Below are 23,010 nucleotides of genomic sequence, written 5' to 3'. Positions count from 1 at the left end.
CTAATGCAAACCTTGTTCTATCCACTTTCTAAGGAGGTAGGTGGATGCATGTGTGTTCATACCTCTCAACTGTACAGATTTTTGCATTATATTTTTGGTTTCTTCCTCAAAAATTCTGTTTTTTTTGACAAATCACTGAGTTGAGCTAAGGATTAAATTTACTAAATAATGACGTACATGTATTTGAGTTTCAGACTGTATGTCCTTTAGAAAATGCAGTCTAACACAAATCATGTTATTCTAGCAACTTTCTAAATGTGACTCTAGTTTTGGGCCTTTGTCCCCAACATTATAACAGGCGTTGTCCAGATTTCTTGTGCGTGTGTATAACAGAGAGGTAGTATACCCCTCAGCTGTCCATGTTTTTGCAGAATGTCCAGATTTTTGCCCCATATTCCTCCTAAAAAGGATTGAAGTTGCTAAATAATAACAGACTTTTAGATGTCATATCCTTTAGAAAAATGCATACTAACACAACTCCTGTTATTCTAGTTTGTGAGTGTGAGTGTGTGTGTGAGAGACAGAGAGAGACAGAGAGAGAGAGAGAGAGAGAGTGAAATGCCCTAGTTAGTGTTAGCAGACGGAATTTGTTTTCAAGTGCATTTTCAAGGAATTATGAGCTTCAAGAGAAGAGAAGTTTACTGCTGCTCAAGCTAAGTCTGCTTAAAATGTGCAACTGTTTTGTTTAGCAAATGGTATCACTATTGTGGTATAACATTTTAAAGCAGTGTTAGTAGCACAGCAGGTAGCATACTTGCATCTTGCTGTAGGTTCTACTCCCACAGCATATAGATTTGTATTGTAAGGGGGTGGGGTGCTGCAGTCCTGAATATGCCCTCCTTTGAATGAGATGCCTAGTAACTATGAACCTGTTTTTCAGCTTGCCACCCATTCCCTATTGCAATATACTGGCTTAGCATTTTCTTTTAATGTAACATAGGCAATTTATTCTTTAAGGGCAGCAGGCACTGAATTTGTAGATGAAACACTTAAATATAAAGTTGTTTTCTAGCAGCAACCTCTTCATAAGTTTCAGATCTCTTTAACGTGGAATTATTCAGACAACTTTTACTTCTGAAGAGATTGTGCATATTGACTGATATTGGTGGATTGTAATGACAGAGGTCTGAGTGGCCTTTTATGGTTGAAATGTTCTGAATTGAGCAGTTTGTCATTATTGGTTCATATATTTCGTTTCATTCCTTACTGGAAAAAATGTTCAAAACTATAAATTTAAAACACACTGTAACATGTGGTGCAGTATTATGCAAGGGATATAATTCAATTACTATATATTATAATTAATACAGTCAGGAAGGTGACTCAAAGAACTTTTGCATGGTCCTAAAAATGTGTGCAAGGGGCCTATGATTTGAAAACAGTCCAAAGGTAAACCTGCCACTGGACATATGCATTTTCTTTGAATGTAGGTTTCAATGCTGTTTCAGTGAATGTGTTTTCAATGCAAGGCTATTGCTTTGTTTAGTAAATGTCTATCAATGCATGTGCTATAAAATTTGAAATAAAAGTTGTAAATTAAATCTAAATATCTGTAATCATTGTAAAATTAAAGCATAAAACAGTATGTACACTAAGAGTTTTGAACAGTGTTTTTGGCAACTGGGGAGAATAGCCAAGTAAAGGGACATTGGAATGGCTGCATGGGGGGGGGTGAGTGGGGTGGGCTCTGGGTTTGCACCCCCCTGCAAAAAATCTTGTGGGCTCCCCTGCTCCCAAGATATTACCTATTGGTTTCTCACGCAATAAATCTGGAACCACTGGTGCATTTAAAAGTGGTGCTTTCACATCTTCATGGCAATAATCTGTTCTAAGCCATATGTGTTAACTTAATATCACCCAATACTGGCAGCCCTGGACAATGCATATATATATATATATATATATATATATATATATATATATATATATATATATATAGGTTTACTATTGTTTGTGCAAACGACATTCTATCAGCTGCAATGTGCCGAAAAACAGAATGTCGAATGCACAAGCAATTTTGCACCAGATAGTCAACTCCACTTATGTGAATTAACAACTGCATTCGCATAAGTGGAAATCGACTATATACACAGAGTTCACGGTACAGTGGGGAGTGGAAATTCATCTACATCCCCAATGTAGTGCGATCTCGGAGTCAGAATATATAAGTAGGGGGGTGTGGAGGGTGCAGCCCCCCCATGGGGGCCCCCTGCAAAAACGTGATAGCTGTATAGGAGTTTGATTTACATCAGCTCCTATATGGCTATCATGTGGTGGTTTTGACAACAATGTCGAGTCAAATACGTCGAGCATTTGGTTCGACATTGTGAACGGTAGTTTTTTTTTACTTCCTGTATTACCATTCGTTTATTTGAATGGAAAATGTTTTCCATTCGAATAAACAATAGTAAACTATATATATATATATATATATATATATATATATATATATATACACACACACACACACACACACACACACACACACACACACACACACACATACTCTATGCACAACTGATAACATGTATCCCTCTTTTACCTGTGGTATAGCTGAGTTTTAACACTGTATATTTTGCATTACTATTTGGCACTGTTTTCATACATTCCTGTATCTGATTCAGCATGGAACTTTAAAGGAGAACCACACCCACAGACTCAAAATACATGTTCATTTAATCATGGTTTGGTGTTTTCTATATTTTAACACCACTCTGGGACTATTTACAGGTTATTAAATATTTTTATACATAATTTCCGAGTCTGACCACATGGAATGTAACATCTTGAAGTGATCCTGATTGTTTAGTCTGCCTCTAGGTATCCCACAATGCACTGCTTGTCTGTAAAAAAGTACATCATACAGGCCTCTTTCTTCCTAAAGCTCCTGTCACTGCATTGATTTTACATGCATACACTGCTGTATTTCAGTCAGTTATGTTTAAGTAACATTTCATGCCATTCAATGACTTCTTAAAACACAAACAGGGCAAATGCCACAGAACAGACTTTCAAAGTGCTTTTTACTGCTGCTTGTTTTTAGACTGGCTAAATTGCAGTCTTTTGTGAAGCCTGAATTATACTTCTTTGACTCATCTCCCATCCTCCTTCACACCTAACTTCCTTAGCTGTCAAAGTGCTAAGGGTAATTTGGGCTGTTACCTGACTGACAGCTCACAGCAGGAAACTTGACTCAAGTACTGTTTCCTTGTTCTAGCCTTTACTTTCTGTATGGGTAGGGAAAGAACTGGGAGCCTGTGACGTCACATCATGGGTGGGTTTTTTAGGACGGTTGTGGTGATATCAGTTTGGGGAGGAAATTGACCAGAAAACTACCTGTATTCATTGGTCTTGATGATATCAATGTATTGGAGACTACAGCAAGCTTTTCCAGGGTGGGATAAAAGTTTTTTTGAAAATTAAACCACCACAGTACAATAAGGTACTGTTCTAGTAGAGAGAAACAGTCAATTTAAAATATTTTAAATGCTGTGTTGTTGTTTATTCATAGCAGGGACTGTAAATAGGGAGAAAAAGGACACAGACGTTGAGCATTTAATAATAGAATCCTGTTGTTGTCCTTTAATATGCTTGTCATATGTGCCAAGTAGTTAAAAGATATCACAACAAGTTTCCCAAACAGTGAGCCTAGGAATGATATGTTGCTTGTGAAGTGCTAAAGCTTTTCTTTTCATCCATTCAGCTCCAGAAGTCTCCTAAAGCATTAGCATCATTTGCTCTTAAATGAAAATCAACATTCTGTGGTTTGATTACATTATTACTGTTGCTAATTTTTCCAAATCATTTGGGTTTCTAAAACAAAGATGGGAATGGACCCCATTCCTGAGTCAAAGCACGATTTAACTTCATGAAATTAGTACTGTTTCAGTCTTTGATATCAGCCAAAAGTGCTCTTTGCAGCACCCGCAGTGTGCCCAGTAATGACTCATTCTGCAGTTCGTACAGAGTTAGATGTATTGGTAACATATCTAAATATGATTGCAGATTCTTTTTTATAAGACCCATTGCTCCTACTACTTTTGGAACTGTCTATGTATGTTTCTTCCACATTGTTCTTGTTTCTGATTGCAAATCCTGATATTTTATGACTTTGTTTCTCTCTGTACATAACACACTGTAGTCACTGGGTTTGGCAATTTCAATGATCAGTGTTACTTTTGTCTTCTTTTCATGGACCACTATATCCAGTTTTCTCACATCTGCCTTTTGAACTGTTGGTGATGGGTGATCCCATGTGATATAGACTTCATCATTTTCTATGATGCTTTGTGGCTCATGTTTCCAGTGTTTTTCAGCCACTTCACTACCATAATGTTTGCATAATCCCCAGTGCAACAGTCTTACCATATTATTATGCCTTTCAGTACACAGTTCTTGTGCCATTACTATGTCACAACCAGCAATGAGGTGTGAAACTGTCTCCAGTTCTGATTTTTTGTAAACCAATATGAACGTAGCCCACTGTCTTGGGCCACCAATATTAACCTTTCATCTCTTGGCTTGAATTCCCCTCTCCTTAACCATTTCTGCATTTGATCATGATCAACACAAGGTTCTTCCAGAAGTTTTCTATATTTGCAATTATATTTATGCATTTTCCACATTTCTTGCCTTTACTTTTGCTTTTTTCTAATTTCTCCAAATCTTTTGGGTTTCTAAAACCATGATGGGAATGGACCCCATTCCTAAGTCAAAGTATGATTAAAGTTCATGAAATTAGTATTGTTTTGATCTTTGATGTCAGCCAAAAGTGGTCTTTGCAGCCATTGTGCATTATGGTATGGCCACTGAGGATTCAGTCATAAAAGTGCATCAGACCTTGCCACAATACTCACCACTACCTTCTCCAGAGAAGGTAGCACCAACATACCTGAGCACCAAAAGTACTAAACCTCATCTAAAGGACTAGAATCACTACAGGAGACAAGAATAAATGTTCTGAAAACTGCGTAAATGACTCCTTGTCCTCCATAGTCAAGAAAGAAATGGAGAAAAAAGGATGAGAGGTCATGACAAAATGGAGAGTTTAAAACTGGAATGATCTACACATACTGGGAGTAAATACTGGTTTAAAGGCATTGACAGGAGATGCTATAGGACCAACAAAAGATAAGTGAAAAGATGGTAAAGTCATGGCAATTTTCTGTATTTAGGAATAAGGGATCAAAGAGGAGAAGCAAAAACTACAACTACCTGCCTCCATTACTAATACTTGGATAGTCGGGCAGTGGAAAAAGATAAATTAGGGATTATTAATGATGAGGGAGAAAGTACTATGGTTTTGGAAAGTATGGTTAGGTGTTTTAGGATAATGGGAGAAGAACTAAAACTCAAGAAGGAGTAGGGGGTTGGCTTTGCAGTTTTATAGGATTAGGACTGGATGATGGGGGAAATGGTACTGGATACGTGATCACAATTTATAGGGTATTCAGAACAAGTGAGAGTTCTAAGAATGAACATAAAGAAAGCCTGAGGCCAGGAGACAGACAGGACTTTCTGCAGTGACACTGGGGTGAAAGCAATAGGTTTTGATGATGGAAATAGCAGACAGAGCTAGTTTAGGATTAGCTGTGCGCAGTAATGGATATTAAAGTTATATTTCTTTCCTGACCATAACGTGTGCATTTGTGATAAGCATAAGGCTACACCCTTGAGTGTTCTAATGATGAAAGTGTGAAATAAAAGAATAGCGATATTTCACTAAGTGGTCCAAACACAACAGCCTTCTCTTTCTTTTCTTCTTTCATTCTCATGTCAGAACTCAACAGGGAAGTACAATCATCAAAAACTATGTGAACTTAGATATTTAAGTGGTACTCCAGTTAATAATTCAGGCCTAAAGTGACTGCAGAAGTGAATGAATCATAAGTAATCCCTCAAAAAAAATGTTTCTGTAGTTTGTAACTTTTCTCACCAACAAAAAAAAACCAGTCCTACTTCACTTCAATCAAACCCTGCATCAAAGAATCATTAAACTGCAACACAGGTGTAACTATGAGGCATCAGGTGTGCCTTTCTATCTCTTCTCAGAACTAATAGAAAGGTTCAGATGGTTCTAAAGTTACTCTCAACTGTTCTCAGTCAACTTTCCAAAAGGTGGTATTAGACTTGAGTATGTCAGCCTCCATATGGCAGAAGTTAGTACAATATTTCCCCTCGAAAGATCTGCAGTTCTTCAAAGTTTTTAAACTGTGCATCCTTGCAATGGGCCAGATAGCCAAGCTGTGAACAAAAATTGTGTCATATGCTGCATAAAGGTGCTGCTGCTGTGATGGGTGTCTGTCACATACCTTATTAAGCCAAAAGGAATACAACTGTAAGCAGCAAGATATTTCTCATTCCAGCCTGCAGGGTGTAGGACAACTGACCAAATGATGCTGTTTTAAGTATAAAAAAATGACACAGCTGAATACATGGCTGTTTGTTTTTCAGACAGCCCTCCCCCCAAAATCCACCATGGATGGGGCTGCCCCCCTTAATATATTTTTCAGCTACAAAATTACTGTAACTGATTGGGGAGATACTTCCCTTTGCACTGACCACTATGTATAAACATGTTTTTTAATTGTTTGAAATCGGATTTCAAGCACTTACAGTACGTTAGACTGTTGTGCAAATACTTAGGATGCAAACCTGCCACATATGTTTATATAGTTATTAAGGTTTAGTATTACTTAAACACATGATTTTGCTTTGAATTCAGTGTGCAACAGTTATAGTTCTAACCATCTTTTATTCTTATCTTCACTTTCATTTCATCATTCATTTCCATCTGAACTCTTAGGTCAGCTATTACAAAGGAGAAATCTTCTGTTAGGACGATGTTCGTTGATTTGAGATTTCTGTAATAAATGAAATATTTATATTTATTCAAAAAATAGAATAAAAGGTAAAAAAAATAACTTCTTAACATTTTTACAATTTTTTAGCAGCATACCATCACTTTACTGTAAATAATATACTAACATATAGATAAAATTCTAGGGACCAGATTCAATAAAGCCTACACTAAGTGTACACGATAAGTATTAAATAAAATTCTTATCACATTTTTTGTGATTTCTAGTCACTCAGAAAGATTACACTAAGAGTACCTGTAGTCTAAACATTGTGGTAACCTTTATGAATCCCTGTCAGTATTTAAAGCTGTAAGAATATCAGTAGGAAAACTAAATTAGGAGGAAGAAGGTGTGCATTATGTCTGTGTTGTCTGTTCACTCAGAAGAGTGTACACTTAGTGTGGGCTTTAGTGAATTTGGCCCTAGAGCGCCACTGCTGAAGTGACACCCCAACCCCATATGCACAAATGGGAAAAATGGGGTAGTGGATTGATAGATATAGATAAAAAACATGAAATGCATGATAAGGAAACTATGTCACTGTTTAGCACTAAAATAAAAATGGTCACTAAGGCACCAAACAACTGTATTGTATAGTAAAGGACATTTCAGATGTGAACCCCCCCTCCTCAGTTTTATAAAGATTAACACTGGAACTTTATATAAGAGCATTAAGTCAACATGTGAACAAATTAGACATTGTTTAGTTAAATATGGAACAAGATTAAGGTGAGTATTAAAACTAGGGAAGCAGTATGCTTTAAACCAAATTTCCCACTTGGTCTTAACACAAAGGAACTTAATGTCTATATCACCACTTCTAATAATCTTAAAAACACATTCAAACTCTAGAAAATTTGAACTTAGGACTACACTAAGCTAAATAAATGTGCTTTACTTTTTGTTTATATATGGATATAGTTTATTTGGTCAAGTTTGAAATATTAAACATTACTTTTGTGGCTTAAGAGTTTTAATTCTTTTATTGCTGGCTTCTAAGTGTGCAAGATTGTGGTATAGCAGGGATTGGGACTTTGCCCTTTCCATGCTGTTGTGTGAACAAATAAATACTGTGCAGCAAAAACAGATAGATAAAAGGTAAAACAGCTTTGTTTCTGTCTACTGTCATTGCCTCTCAACTGTTCCTGAGTTTGTCTTATGTCTTCGCAATGTCCCTTGTAATTTTTTTAAAATTTTCTAGTAAATCACTGAGGATTACAGTCAATCAAAATTGCCAGAAGTATAGTTTCAAAATGTGTATAGTTCAGAAAATGTATTTTGATGCAGAATCTGTTATTCAATGAACTTTTAAAGTGAATTAGAGCAACATCTTTAAAAAGTCCCTGATTTTTGATCTTTTGTACCCCAGAATTCTTAAGCAAATAATCTGATAGTTGTGCTGGTGTCTGTTTGACAGCACTTAAGTGCTTTACTGGCTTTCAAAGCTTTGTTCTCAAGGAGAATTTCTTGCCATCCGTGTCTCAGACACTTAAGAAGCTGTTTATTACTGAAGACCCAATCATAATCCTCTATCTATGTTATTGAAACTATTGTGTTTGTGACATATACCAAAGAGTGAAAATATTTAAAAAAACTTTACTACTTATTACTGATTCTAAACTCTCTAATTGTGAATTTGTTTCTGAAGTCAAAGTAGTGATAATCGGTAAAGGTGCTAGCATGAACCACAAAAAAGAAGCAATGACCAATAAAAACAAAAATCCAAGGCAATGAATCCAGCAAGAATCCGAGATGGAAAATGTTTTAATTCGAAAAAAGTTGAAAAATCACAGAACAAAAATAACTAATTCAACCCACACCATACAATTCAAGTTAAGCGCGCTTTCACTCTGCCAATGAAAGCTTCATCAGAACTAAAAATCACCTGATACAAGCCCTTTAAATACCTATTTAGTAATTAAACACTTTACATTCTTAAAAAGATATGAACACTTTACTAAAAAATTCTCCTATCAAAGCTGTTAAGCTGTGTCAATAAAAGTCATAAAATATGTATATGTATAAATGGATCATATTGTCAAATAGTTCCTTCTGACATAAACAATAGTTAATAATAAATCTAGACAATAACAACTACACTTATTCTATACTTGTGTAAAACTGTCAAATTAGAATATAATATCTAGAAACAATTAAAAACTAAAAACTAGGTAAAAACAATTCACAGCTGATGAGTTTTGTACCCTATAAATGTTAGCCATGCTTAACATGACTCAGTTATTGCACAATTCCCTAATAAATAATACAACTGAGTAAATTGACATAGTACATCCACATACATACGAACTACAAAAGAGAATATCCAAACATCTTCAGCTGACAGTTATCATAATGAAGATATATATATAATGAAAACTGACTAAATATTAAACAACCCTCTTCCAAATGATATCACAGTTTAGCCCGCCTTAATTTCAATACACTAGTGATACTAATAGAATCATTTAAGCCAGGGGGCCTACCAGCATCAGTTTTTAACTGCCAAAACTGTTCTCTAAACTCGACCCTGGACTCTTAGTTACCACCTCAGGGGTCCATAGCCAGTTGCTCTAACACGGCAAATTTGATGTTCATATTTTCACAAAATAACGAATGTTAATAAAAAGCATTAGACTCTTTTTCTTTGTTGATTTCATATAGGTGTTCATAAATTCTTTTTCTAAGGGTTCGAGTAGTTTTATCTGTATAAAACTATTACAACTAACACAAACACCTATGTAAACTATTCCTTTCATACCACAATTGTAATAATTGGAAGCCAACAACCTAATACCTCTAGAAGGAATATATATTTCCTTCTGTTGTAGAATGTGTTCACACTGACGACAAGCACCACATTTAAAAGTGCCCCGTTTAGTCCTATTTGTCACAGCCTGATGGAGACCATTGCTCTCAAATATGTCCTTCAAAGTCATACTTCTTCTCCTAATAAAAGAAGGTTGTGTAGGCACATATTTCCCTACATCTTCATTGACCTTTAATAATGGCCAGTATTTTTTAATAATTTCTTCTATTTTGTCAGATGTAGCCGAAAAAGTATGGATAAATGCATGATTGTAGTGAACCTCTTCCTCACTTTCCAAAATCCTGTCAGGCTGACCCAAACCCAAAAGTGGAAAAAACTTTCCTTCCCTGTTATCCGTCACTTCTTTAACTAAACCACATAGCAGGGACTCAGGATAACTTCTTTCTAAAAACAGGGAACGAATATACTCAACTTCCTGGTGAAATACAAAACTGTCATTTCTAAGGATGGTTTCAGTAAAATCCAAAATCAAATTCATCACATTACCACCTAAACCAGCATCAGAACTTAAAATTTCCTGGAGCCATTCCAACCCAGTGTTGTGAGGAATACTCGGAAATAGCTCAACTACATCAATAGTGGCAAACAGAATACTGGCTTCAAATTTATCCTTAGTTATTCTTTTCAAGAAATCCCAGGAATCTCTAGTAATGTGTGGTACAGAATTAATGAATTTATTCAACTGGGAAGCCACAAAAATTGCCAAAGGCTCAGTAATACTCCCTGCCCCTGCTACTATCCGTCACTTCTTTAACTAAACCACATAGCAGGGACTCAGGATAACTTCTTTCTAAAAACAGGGAATGAATATACTCAACTTTCTGGTGAAATACAAAACTGTCACTCGTCATTCTAGATGCCCTGATCAATTGACCTTTTATAATCCCTTTTTTCTGATAGTATGGATGTCCACTTTCAAAATGCAAATATTTGTTAGAAAAGGTGGATTTCCTATATACCTTGGACTGAAAACAACGGTTCAAATAGTCTTTGTATAAGGTGACGTCTAAATAATTTATACTGAATTTATCAACTGTATAAGTAAATTTTAAAAATTCATTACAATTATTCAAATAAGTCATGAATTCCACAAATAAATCTCTAGTACCCCTCCATAGTATACAGATATCATCTAGATATCGGGTATAAAAGGTATTTATACCAACTAGTGTTGAACACAAACTTCCGCTCCCAAAAATAAAGGACACAATTAGCATATAAAGGGGCACATGCTGCCCCCAGGGCAACTCCTTTTCTTTGTTGGTATAAGTCACCATTAAAATAAACAAAGTTATTTCTAAGGATGGTTTCAGTAAAATCCAAAATCAAATTCATCATATTACCACCTAAACCAGCATCAGAACTTATAATTTCCTGGAGCCATTCCAACCCAGTGTTGTGAGGAATACTCGGAAATAGCTCAACTACATCAATAGTGGCAAACAGAATACTGGCTTCAAATTTATCCTTAGTTATTCTTTTCAAGAAATCCCAGGAATCTGTAGTAATGTGTGGTACAGAATTAATGAATTTATTCAACTGGGAAGCCACAAAAATAATACTCCCTGCCCCTGCTACTATCGGTCTAAATTTAAGTGTTTCAATCCCTTTATGCACTTTAGGGATTCCAAATATAGCCGGGATTCTTGGATTATCCACTTGCAAAAAATTAAATAGTTTTTCATTAATACTACCTTGAAGCAAATGATCAGATAAATAATATTTTATCTTGGAATGAGCAATATTTATTTCATTCTGTGATACCACAGTGTAATGGTTAGAGTCCTGTAAAATGTTGTGTATATACATACCATACTCATCGTTGTACATTAAAACAACACCTCCCCCTTTATCAGGTTTCATCACTCTAATTTTAGCATGTTTTAATGTTGTCATTATTATATTTTCTTCTTTAGACAAATTATTTATAAGAGGGTTGTTGTAATAATTCATTTGTCTCACTTCCTGTTCCACCATTTCCTCAAAAAGTTTTAAAGAAGAATTAGTAGGTGGATTAAATAAACTTCTCCTAGATAAATCATTGCTATTCAACTGTGCACCCTTAAAATAAATTTGTAAATTTAATTGCCTAATGAATAATTTAATATCAATTAAAGTGTTAACCATGGAACCAACCTTTGTAGACACAAAATGAAATCCTTTAGTAAACAGTTTGAAATACCTGTCGTCAATGACTAAATCTGTAAAATTGTAAATTGTGAAATTGTCTTTTATACACACTCTCAAATCAGTGTTATTTATCCCAAATTCTTCATTAACACTACATATATTGTCCAGGGGTGGTGAACTAAAATCATTTACATTTAATAGTTCTGTGTTCTTCCTTGGAACCTGCTCCCCCTCCCACCCCTGAATGTCTGTGCATTCTGATACGAATAATTCCTTTGCTTCTCTGCTAATCTCTCGCTTCTCCTCACTGTGTCTTCTCCTAAAGGGAGATCATGTTATTCATTAAAATATTATTCTCAATGTGACCAACGGCGCCTACATTATCAACCACAGCATTTTTCAGCTCTCTAAAATTATTAAATACAGGGTAAGCTCTGCCATTTTTGTAATCATTTAAATCTCGATCCAGTTTTTTTTATTTTCCTGAAAATTACTTTGTCACAGTAGTTGTCTATCTCCACAAACAAATTGTCATATTTTCTAACATCAAAATTTCCTTTCTGAAACTCAAAAACTTTTTTATGTAAAGTGTTTGTTTCAACTAACAATATTTAATTCTGGGATTGATAATCCCTGACCATTAATTTCAACATTTCAATCCCAGTTGTATTAAATAAATCAGTGAGCTGTTTGTAAAGTAAAGAATTGTGCTTAACATTGTTGGGGTATTTAAACAATCTTAACTCCTTAGGTACTCTTTCAGTTAAAATACATTCATTTAAATAATCAATTTCAAGTTGATTGGTTTTCAAAACATACAGCTGGTCTCTAAACTTTTTAAAAGTCTCATCAAAAGTCTCAAAGTCTTTGTCAAAATTCAATTCATTAAAATTAAAATGTCTGTTTGTCCAAGTGTCAAAATTGAAATTCAAAGTACTTGCGTTAGTTTTACCCCCTTGCGAGGGTAGTGTTCTGTTATTTCCATCTCTTTTATTGTTATGTTCATTATCTCCACCCTGGCCACCGTGTCTTTCTCCTTCTCAATGTAAACTACTTTTTGAGCCGGCAAACCCTTGCCGACTTTCCTGCTGCTCATAATAATGATTTTGATTACCAGGTATATCAATTTGACCAGGTATAGTTGTTTTAGTGCTTTCTAATATTTGTGATAAAAGCACCATAACCTGCTGAAACTCCTTTCTGGCTTCAGGCGTGCTCTCATCACCCGGTGTCTCCTTTAAAACCTCCGGTGTCTCCACAAACACATCCGATTCCACCCATTCTGCAATGGATCGAAATCAACCAAGAACCACATAAAAGAAGCAATGACCAATAAAAACAAAGATCCAAGGCAATGAACCCAGTAAGAATCCGAGATGGAAAATGTTTACATAGGTATTTGTGTTAGTTGTAATAAGTTTTTATATAGGTAAAACTACTCGAACCCTTAGAAAAAGAATTTACAAACACCTATATGAAATCAACAAAGAAAAAGAGTCTAATGCTTTTTATTAACATTCATTATTTTGTGAAAATATGAACATCAAATTTGCCGTGTTAGAGCAAGTGGCTATGGACCCCCGAGGTGGTAACTGGGAGTCCAGGGTCGAGTTTAGAGAACTGTTTTGGCAGTTAAAAACTGACGCTGGTAGGCCCCCTGGCTTAAATGATTCTATTAGTATCACTAGTGTATTGAAATTACATGGGCTAAACTGTGATACCATTTGGAAGAGGGTTGTTTAATACTTAGTCAGTTTTCATTTTATATATATATATATATATATATATATATATATATATATATATATATATATATATATATTCATTATGATAACTGTCAGATTAAGATGTTTGGATATTTTCTTTTGTAGGTCATATGTTTGTAGATGTACTATGTCAATTTACTCAGTTGTATTATTTATTAGGGAATTGTGCAATAACTGAGTCATGTTAAGCATGGCTAACATTTATAGGGTACAAAACTCATCAATTGTGAATTGTTTTTACCTAGTTTTTAGTTTTAATTGTTTCTAGATATTATATTTTTAATCTGACAGTTTTACACAAGTATAGAATAAGTGTAGTTGTTATTGTCTAGATTTATTATTAACTATTGTTTATGTCAGAAGGAATTATTTGACAATGCGATCCATTTATACATATACATATTTTTATGTTTTTTATTGACACAGCTTAACAGCTTTGATAGGAAAATTTTTTAGTAAAATGTTCATATCTTTTTAAGAATGTAAAGCGTTTAATTACTAAATAGGTATTTAAAGGGCTTGTATCAGGTGATTTTTAGTTCTGATGAAGCTTTGCATTGGCAGAGTGAAAGCATGCTTAACTTGAATTGTATGGTGTGGGTTAAATTCCTTATTTTTGTTCTGTGATTTTTCAAAGATGCTAGCATGCTAGCAATGGTAGCACTGGTAATAATACCACTTAAGTAATTAATCTACTCTTCACAATACTGTCTTAAAGTATGTCAAAAGTATACCTTTGTAGACACAAAATGAAATCCTTTAGTAAACAGTTTGAAATACCTGTCGTCAATGACTAAATCTGTAAAATTGTAAATTGTGAAATTGTCTTTTTTACACACTCTCAAATCAGTGTTATTTATCCCAAATTCTTCATTAACACTACATATATTGTCCAGGGGTGGTGAACTAAAATCATTTACATTTAATAGTTCTGTGTTCTTCCTTGGAACCTGCTCCCCCTCCCACCCCTGAATGTCTGTGCATTCTGATACGAATAATTCCTTTGCTTCTCTGCTAATCTCTCGCTTCTCCTCACTGTGTCTTCTCCTAAAGGGAGATCATGTTATTCATTAAAATATTATTCTCAATGTGACCAACGGCGCCTACATTATCAACCACAGCATTTTTCAGCTCTCTAAAATTATTAAATACAGGGTAAGCTCTGCCATTTTGTAATCGTTTAAATCTCGATCCAGTTTTTTTATTTTCCTGAAAATTACTTTGTCACAGTAGTTGTCTATCTCCACAAACAAATTGTCATATTTTCTAACATCAAAATTTCCTTTCTGAAACTCAAAAACTTTTTATGTAAAGTGTTTGTTTCAACTAACAATATTTAATTCTGGGATTGATAATCCCTGACCATTAATTTCAACATTTCAATCCCAGTTGTATTAAATAAATCAGTGAGCTGTTTGTAAAGTAAAGAATTGTGCTTAACATTGTTGGGGTATTTAAACAATCTTAACTCCTTAGGTACTCTTTCAGTTAAAATACATTCATTTAAATAATCAATTTCAAGTTGATTGGTTTTCAAAACATACAGCTGGTCTCTAAACTTTTTAAAAGTCTCATCAAAAGTCTCAAAGTCTTTGTCAAAATTCAATTCATTAAAATTAAAATGTCTGTTTGTCCAAGTGTCAAAATTGAAATTCAAAGTACCTGCGTTAGTTTTACCCCCTTGCGAGGGTAGTGTTCTGTTATTTCCATCTCTTTTATTGTTATGTTCATTATCTCCACCCTGGCCACCGTGTCTTTCTCCTTCTCGATGTAAACTACTTTTTGAGCCGGCAAACCCTTGCCGACTTTCCTGCTGCTCATAATAATGATTTTGATTACCAGGTATATCAATTTGACCAGGTATAGTTGTTTTAGTGCTTTCTAATATTTGTGATAAAAGCACCATAACCTGCTGAAACTCCTTTCTGGCTTCAGGCGTGCTCTCATCACCCGGTGTCTCCTTTAAAACCTCCGGTGTCTCCACAAACACATCCGATTCCACCCATTCTGCAATGGATCGAAATCAACCAAGAACCACATAAAAGAAGCAATGACCAATAAAAACAAAGATCCAAGGCAATGAACCCAGTAAGAATCCGAGATGGAAAATGTTTACATAGGTATTTGTGTTAGTTGTAATAAGTTTTTATATAGGTAAAACTACTCGAACCCTTAGAAAAAGAATTTACAAACACCTATATGAAATCAACAAAGAAAAAGAGTCTAATGCTTTTTATTAACATTCATTATTTTGTGAAAATATGAACATCAAATTTGCCGTGTTAGAGCAAGTGGCTATGGACCCCCGAGGTGGTAAGTGGGAGTCCAGGGTCGAGTTTAGAGAACTGTTTTGGCAGTTAAAAACTGACGCTGGTAGGCCCCCTGGCTTAAATGATTCTATTAGTATCACTAGTGTATTGAAATTAAGGTGGGCTAAACTGTGATACCATTTGGAAGAGGGTTGTTTAATACTTAGTTTTCATTTTATATATATATATATATATATATATATATATATATATATATATATATATATATATATATATTCATTATGATAACTGTCAGATTAAGATGTTTGGATATTTTCTTTTGTAGGTCATATGTTTGTAGATGTACTATGTCAATTTACTCAGTTGTATTATTTATTAGGGAATTGTGCAATAACTGAGTCATGTTAAGCATGGCTAACATTTATAGGGTACAAAACTCATCAATTGTGAATTGTTTTTACCTAGTTTTTAGTTTTAATTGTTTCTAGATATTATATTTTAATCTGACAGTTTTACACAAGTATAGAATAAGTGTAGTTGTTATTGTCTAGATTTATTATTAACTATTGTTTATGTCAGAAGGAATTATTTGACAATGCGATCCATTTATACATATACATATTTTTATGTTTTTTATTGACACAGCTTAACAGCTTTGATAGGAAAATTTTTTAGTAAAATGTTCATATCTTTTTAAGAATGTAAAGCGTTTAATTACTAAATAGGTATTTAAAGGGCTTGTATCAGGTGATTTTTAGTTCTGATGAAGCTTTGCATTGGCAGAGTGAAAGCATGCTTAACTTGAATTGTATGGTGTGGGTTAAATTCCTTATTTTTGTTCTGTGATTTTTCAAAGATGCTAGCATGCTAGCAATGGTAGCACTGGTAAATAATACCACTTAAGTAATTAATCTACTCTTCACAATACTGTCTTAAAGTATGTCAAAAGTATACCTTTGTAGACACAAAATGAAATCCTTTAGTAAACAGTTTGAAATACCTGTCGCCAATGACTAAATCTGTAAAATTGTAAATTGTGAAATTGTCTTTTTTACACACTCTCAAATCAGTGTTATTTATCCCAAATTCTTCATTAACACTACATATATTGTCCAGGGGTGGTGAACTAAAATCATTTACATTTAATAGTTCTGTGTTCTTCCTTGGAACCTGCTCCTCCCACCCTGAATGTCTGTGCATTCTGATACGAATAATTCCTTTGCTTCTCTGCTAATCTCTCGCTTCTCCTCACTGTGTCTTCTCCTAAAGGGAGATCATGTTATTCATTAAAATATTATTCTCAATGTGACCAACGGCGCCTACATTATCAACCACAGCATTTTTCAGCTCTCTAAAATTATTAAATACAGGGTAAGCTCTGCCATTTTTGTAATCATTTAAATCTCGATCCAGTTTTTTTTATTTTCCTGAAAATTACTTTGTCACAGTAGTTGTCTATCTCCACAAACAAATTGTCATATTTTCTAACATCAAAATTTCCTTTCTGAAACTCAAAACTTTTTATGTAAAGTGTTTGTTTCAACTAACAATATTTAATTCTGGGATTGATAATCCCTGACCATTAATTTCAACATTTCAATCCCAGTTGTATTAAATAAATCAGTGAGCTGTTTGTAAAGTAAAGAATTGTGCTTAACATTGTTGGGGTATTTAAACAATCTTAACTCCTTAGGTACTCTTTCAGTTAAAATACATTCATTTAAATAATCAATTTCAAGTTGATTGGTTTTCAAAACATACAGCTGGTCTCTAAACTTTTTAAAAGTCTCATCAAAAGTCTCAAAGTCTTTGTCAAAATTCAATTCATTAAAATTAAAATGTCTGTTTGTCCAAGTGTCAAAATTGAAATTCAAAGTACGTTAGTTTTACAGGGTAGTGTTCTGTTATTTCCATCTCTTTTATTGTTATGTTCATTATCTCCACCCTGGCCACCGTGTCTTTCTCCTTCTCGATGTAAACTACTTTTTGAGCCGGCAAACCCTTGCCGACTTTCCTGCTGCTCATAATAATGATTTTGATTACCAGGTATATCAATTTGACCAGGTATAGTTGTTTTAGTGCTTTCTAATATTTGTGATAAAAGCACCATAACCTGCTGAAACTCCTTTCTGGCTTCAGGCGTGCTCTCATCACCCGGTGTCTCCTTTAAAACCTCCGGTGTCTCCACAAACACATCCGATTCCACCCATTCTGCCATGGATCGAAATCAACCAAGAACCACATAAAAGAAGCAATGACCAATAAAAACAAAGATCCAAGGCAATGAACCCAGCAAGAATCCGAGATGGAAAATGTTTACATAGGTATTTGTGTTAGTTGTAATAAGTTTTTATATAGGTAAAACTACTCGAACCCTTAGAAAAAGAATTTACAAACACCTATATGAAATCAACAAAGAAAAAGAGTCTAATGCTTTTTATTAACATTCATTATTTTGTGAAAATATGAACATCAAATTTGCCGTGTTAGAGCAAGTGGCTATGGACCCCCGAGGTGGTAACTGGGAGTCCAGGGTCGAGTTTAGAGAACTGTTTTGGCAGTTAAAAACTGACGCTGGTAGGCCCCCTGGCTTAAATGATTCTATTAGTATCACTAGTGTATTGAAATTAAGGCGGGCTAAACTGTGATACCATTTGGAAGAGGGTTGTTTAATACTTAGTCAGTTTTCATTTTATATATATATATATATATATATATATATATATATATATATATATATATATATATATATTCATTATGATAACTGTCAGATTAAGATGTTTGGATATTTTCTTTTGTAGGTCATATGTTTGTAGATGTACTATGTCAATTTACTCAGTTGTATTATTTATTAGGGAATTGTGCAATAACTGAGTCATGTTAAGCATGGCTAACATTTATAGGGTACAAAACTCATCAATTGTGAATTGTTTTTACCTAGTTTTTAGTTTTTAATTGTTTCTAGATATTATATTTTTAATCTGACAGTTTTACACAAGTATAGAATAAGTGTAGTTGTTATTGTCTAGATTTATTATTAACTATTGTTTATGTCAGAAGGAATTATTTGACAATTCGATCCATTTATACATATACATATTTTTATGTTTTTTATTGACACAGCTTAACAGCTTTGATAGGAAAATTTTTTAGTAAAATGTTCATATCTTTTTAAGAATGTAAAGCATTTAATTACTAAATAGGTATTTAAAGGGCTTGTATCAGGTGATTTTTAGTTCTGATGAAGCTTTGCATTGGCAGAGTGAAAGCGTGCTTAACTTGAATTGTATGGTGTGGGTTAAATTCCTTATTTTTGTTCTGTGATTTTTCAAAGATGCTAGCATGCTAGCAATGGTAGCACTGGTAATAATACCACTTAAGTAATTAATCTACTCTTCACAATACTGTCTTAAAGTATGTCAAAAGTATAAATTATGAAACAGTCATTAAAGTGAAAAGGCCATTGGTTCTAGTATTATTGTTTAAAAAAAGTAAGCAACCCTAGTATTATTGTTTAAAAAGGTAAGCAAAATAATGGTTAGATATATGGCTATAATCACTGTACTCAAGAGTAGTCAAGAAGCTCCCTGGTAAAAGAACCAAAAAACAATAACAAAATAAAACATATCATAGTGCATAATACAAAGTGAATATATCACAATGTGCTTATTAAGTTGTGGGATATATACTAGGATCTATAATATCTCTGTAGCAAAAAACAAAAAAACAAATGAACTTACCTATCTTCCAAAATGAAGTGTAACGTAATGTAGTGGAACATGCTACAGTTTATCATGGATGGTACAATGTATACCATCATTATATTTGTAAGACTACACTACTCTAGGTAAAGAAGCAGCTAAGGGGAATATCTGACAGCTGCAAACCACTGTATATTGGACTGCACCCGACAACATTAGCCAAGTGAGAAATTCTTCACTGAGCCAGTCTTCAGTTCTTAGGCCTGAAGACTAAACCAGGGAGGTCATTTTCCTCGGAAAAAGCAATGCAGTGTCTTTTAGACCAGTCTGTTATTGATAGGCAGTAGAGTTTTTGCAGTGTTGAGTTGCCAGCCTGGCACCCAACCTTCACAGATGGCACACACGCGCACCTACCTGCATGTCTTTAAAGCTCATTCGACTGCAGGGAGGACATGCAGACTCCACACAGAAGGTGCTCCAGCCGAGAATCAAAGCAAAGAACCTTTTGCTGTGAGACAACAGCACTAACTGCTGCACCACTGTGGCCGACAGGACATTTTCCTCAGTATGTCTGCCAAAAATTGGGCTTAATACCTTACCTTTTCTGGCTGCCAGATTACTGATCATTAAATAAAAGTTCTAGGGGAGATACATTCTTCCATTTCTATTGAAGACTTTTTCTGAATAATATTATTATATGCAAAAGTTTCATCTGATTACAGGTCAGGATATATAAATCCAACATAATAATAACTGTCACTAACTCTAATGAGAAGGAGTACAGTGAAAACAATATACTCTGTATCTGAAAGGGGGCAAACAGAATTAGATGAAGTATTCCCCACATCTTGGCCAAAACCAGAAAGACCTCTGCAATGAGTTTCTACACATGAAGGTCTGTCCAGGATCTGCTTAGTATGATTGGCACTAGGTTTTGCTCTGAAAGGACGTATGAGGCCTGAAGCATCAGAGAATGTTGTAAGGCTAGTCCCCAGGCTATCATTTCCAACTGGCAAAGGGTATGATCTTGCACTCCCTTTTTTGTTCATGCACTTCATTACTGTGGTGTTGTCTGTGACTAATAAAAGGGGACCTGGAGACCATAAGTGGTTAAGAACTTTTAAGGTATGAATTACTGCTATTTCTTTGATATTTATGTGCTTTGTAGCATCCAAAGGACCACATTCACCTTGCACCTGAACTCCCCTGGACACTGCTCCTCATGCAAAATCAACAAGTCCATCTGGACTAACTGAACTGGGGTCTGGAGGGAGAAGGATAGGTCTGCATTGAGAGACATCTGATCCCTCCACTTCATAACTCTCATTTCACAAAATCCAGAACTGATACCTGGAACTTTAAGGGAAGCAGGTGCTAGTCTAACAATGTTTTAATTACCATTGTATTTTTCTCATATGAAGTATGGTCAATAGTGTCATGAGGATCTTTGATGCCATGAGGACTAGAATTTTGAGAAACTCTCTTGTGAATGAAGTTTCTTGAAGACAGAAATTCCTGAAATTTGTTCTGAATAGTCAAGATGTTGTCTTCTAGTAGAAAGGCCATACTTTTTTCTGTGTCCATCATATACTCCAGGAAGACAATTCTTTGTGAGGGTAAGACAGAACATTTGTGGGTTCAACTTGAACATGGGAGCAATTGGAGTGTGGTGATAAGCATCCTACTTATCTAAAGTCATCATGAAACAGTGGTCTGGAAGAAAGGGTAGGAGCATCTTCAGGGTGTACTATTTGAATGTGGGTGCTTTCAAGAAGGCATTTAGGTGTGACAAATCTAACACTATTCTCCATGATTAGCTCTTTTTTGGGTACCAAAAAGATTCTGGTGTAAAACTTTTTCCTTCTCCTTTTTATGGTGCAGGCTATAACCGCTGCCTGCAACTTGTGAAGGGGTACTGGAGAGAACAGATGTGTCTGATTTGGTCCATGTGGAGGGATTTCTCTGAATGGTTGAGAATTTTCTGTCCATTGCCAAAAGTATCTTCCCTGAATTATGATAAAAGCACCCTCTTTTCTGAGTGTATTTGTGGCCAGGCTGCTGAGTTGAGCTAAAGCCTGGGGAAATGGGATGGGGGACAGGAGGAAGTGGTGGGATGCCCTGAATCTTTGCATAATCATTCTTTATCAGGAGATTGAGCTTTTTTGGGAAAGGAACCATTTTTCGTTATCGTGGCAACAGTCATAATGAGTGTTTGGAATCCTACCACTCATTATGACGTTGATCGTTCAGCTGTTGCTGAAGTGGGTACCACACACACACTTAATTTCTTCTCAAATTTATTAAGTGTAGTCGATCACATTTAATAAATAATGACAATCTTTTGACTTACAGACTTGTCTTACTCAGATAAATGCATGCTAACGGGGTTTAAAAGGAAGTGAATTAGCATGCAATCTTCGGAGAAAAATCAAAAGTGTCCCACTGAACTAATTGCCGGTATTAGTTAAATGCCCCCCCCCAAAAAAAAAAAAATAAATAAATAGACTGTAGTGGTCTTTAAGTAACATATTCCTGTAATGCGCTGGCTTTTCAACATGCCTAGAAGTAAGTGTGCATGCGAGTGTGTGAACGAACGCGTTGTAATATTTTCCCTTTATAAACTGTTACCCTTTTGTTATACTTGAATTGCTGCACTTTAACAATTGTAAAACATTCAGGCACTCCCACACTGCTTCTAGAGAAGGCCGCCCCATAGTCATTCTGAATAGGAACGCAGTCTCCAACATTAGCTGACAGCCCAATACATGGTAATAACTTGATTGTCAGTCGTGTGTTGAAGTTTCTGTTTCTTCTTAATATGAACTACACTAGAGGATAACATATTTGGGTTAAAGATAGTATGTCTCGTAAGAGGTCTCTTACTTCTGATCTCTCCTGCACCTAACAGGTTTGATTCTCCCATACCTGAAACAGGTACTGGAACAGCCCTGTAGGATGTGTCTGACCTCCATACCATACAGGGCTGCTAGCTCATACCCGGGGGTAACAGGGAGAAAGGTAAGTGGTCTGTGGACCAGCTTAAGGCAACAAAGGATTCATAAATTATAGGCTGAGACATGTTTTTGTTGATTTTTTTTTCTTTTTAGGTGCACCTGGATTTGATGGGGAGCAGCCATATAAAGATCCATCAAGTCGGGGGGAAAAAATCCAGCCAGAATAATACAATGATACTTCTAAGGCCTGTCTAAGGACAGCAATAATTATAAATATAAACTATGTCCCCACACAGCAAATAGGGCTGAAATGCATAAAAATATCAGAAATAGTTTAAATTGTGCTAAGCCTTGTTCTACAATCTGCACAGTATAGTAAAGAGCAGTACACACTTTCAGAGCAAAGTATAAAATTCACTGGTCCAAATAGTGACAGTAACAAAAAATCAAATATTAACAAATTAATACCAGTAATAAATAGCAAGAATATTAAAATAAAAAG

The 23,010-nt window shown here is 34.9% G+C and overlaps 1 protein-coding gene across 2 annotated transcripts in view; it reads right to left on the bottom strand.

Moving 5' to 3' along the window:
- The window catches only part of STKLD1 (serine/threonine kinase like domain containing 1), a 636,164-nt gene that overhangs the window by 403,711 nt on the left and 209,443 nt on the right, over positions 1-23,010 (bottom strand). Inside the window, exon 5 of one of the 2 annotated variants that reach the window (XM_044057819.1) lies at positions 6,748-6,863. In XM_044057819.1, coding sequence (XP_043913754.1) covers positions 6,748-6,863 — 116 coding nt within the window. Of the gene's footprint in view, positions 1-6,747; positions 6,935-23,010 lie in introns of those variants that run through there. The other variant, XM_044057820.1, reaches the window with a different exon arrangement.

The sequence above is a fragment of the Protopterus annectens genome, chromosome 16.part0, assembly GCF_019279795.1.
Source record: "Protopterus annectens isolate FY-2018-M chromosome 16.part0, PAN1.0, whole genome shotgun sequence".
In the NCBI taxonomy this organism is placed as follows: domain Eukaryota; kingdom Metazoa; phylum Chordata; order Ceratodontiformes; family Protopteridae; genus Protopterus; species Protopterus annectens.
The sequence above is the reverse complement of the archived record's forward strand: the minus strand, read 5'-3'. Positions and strand labels throughout refer to the sequence as shown.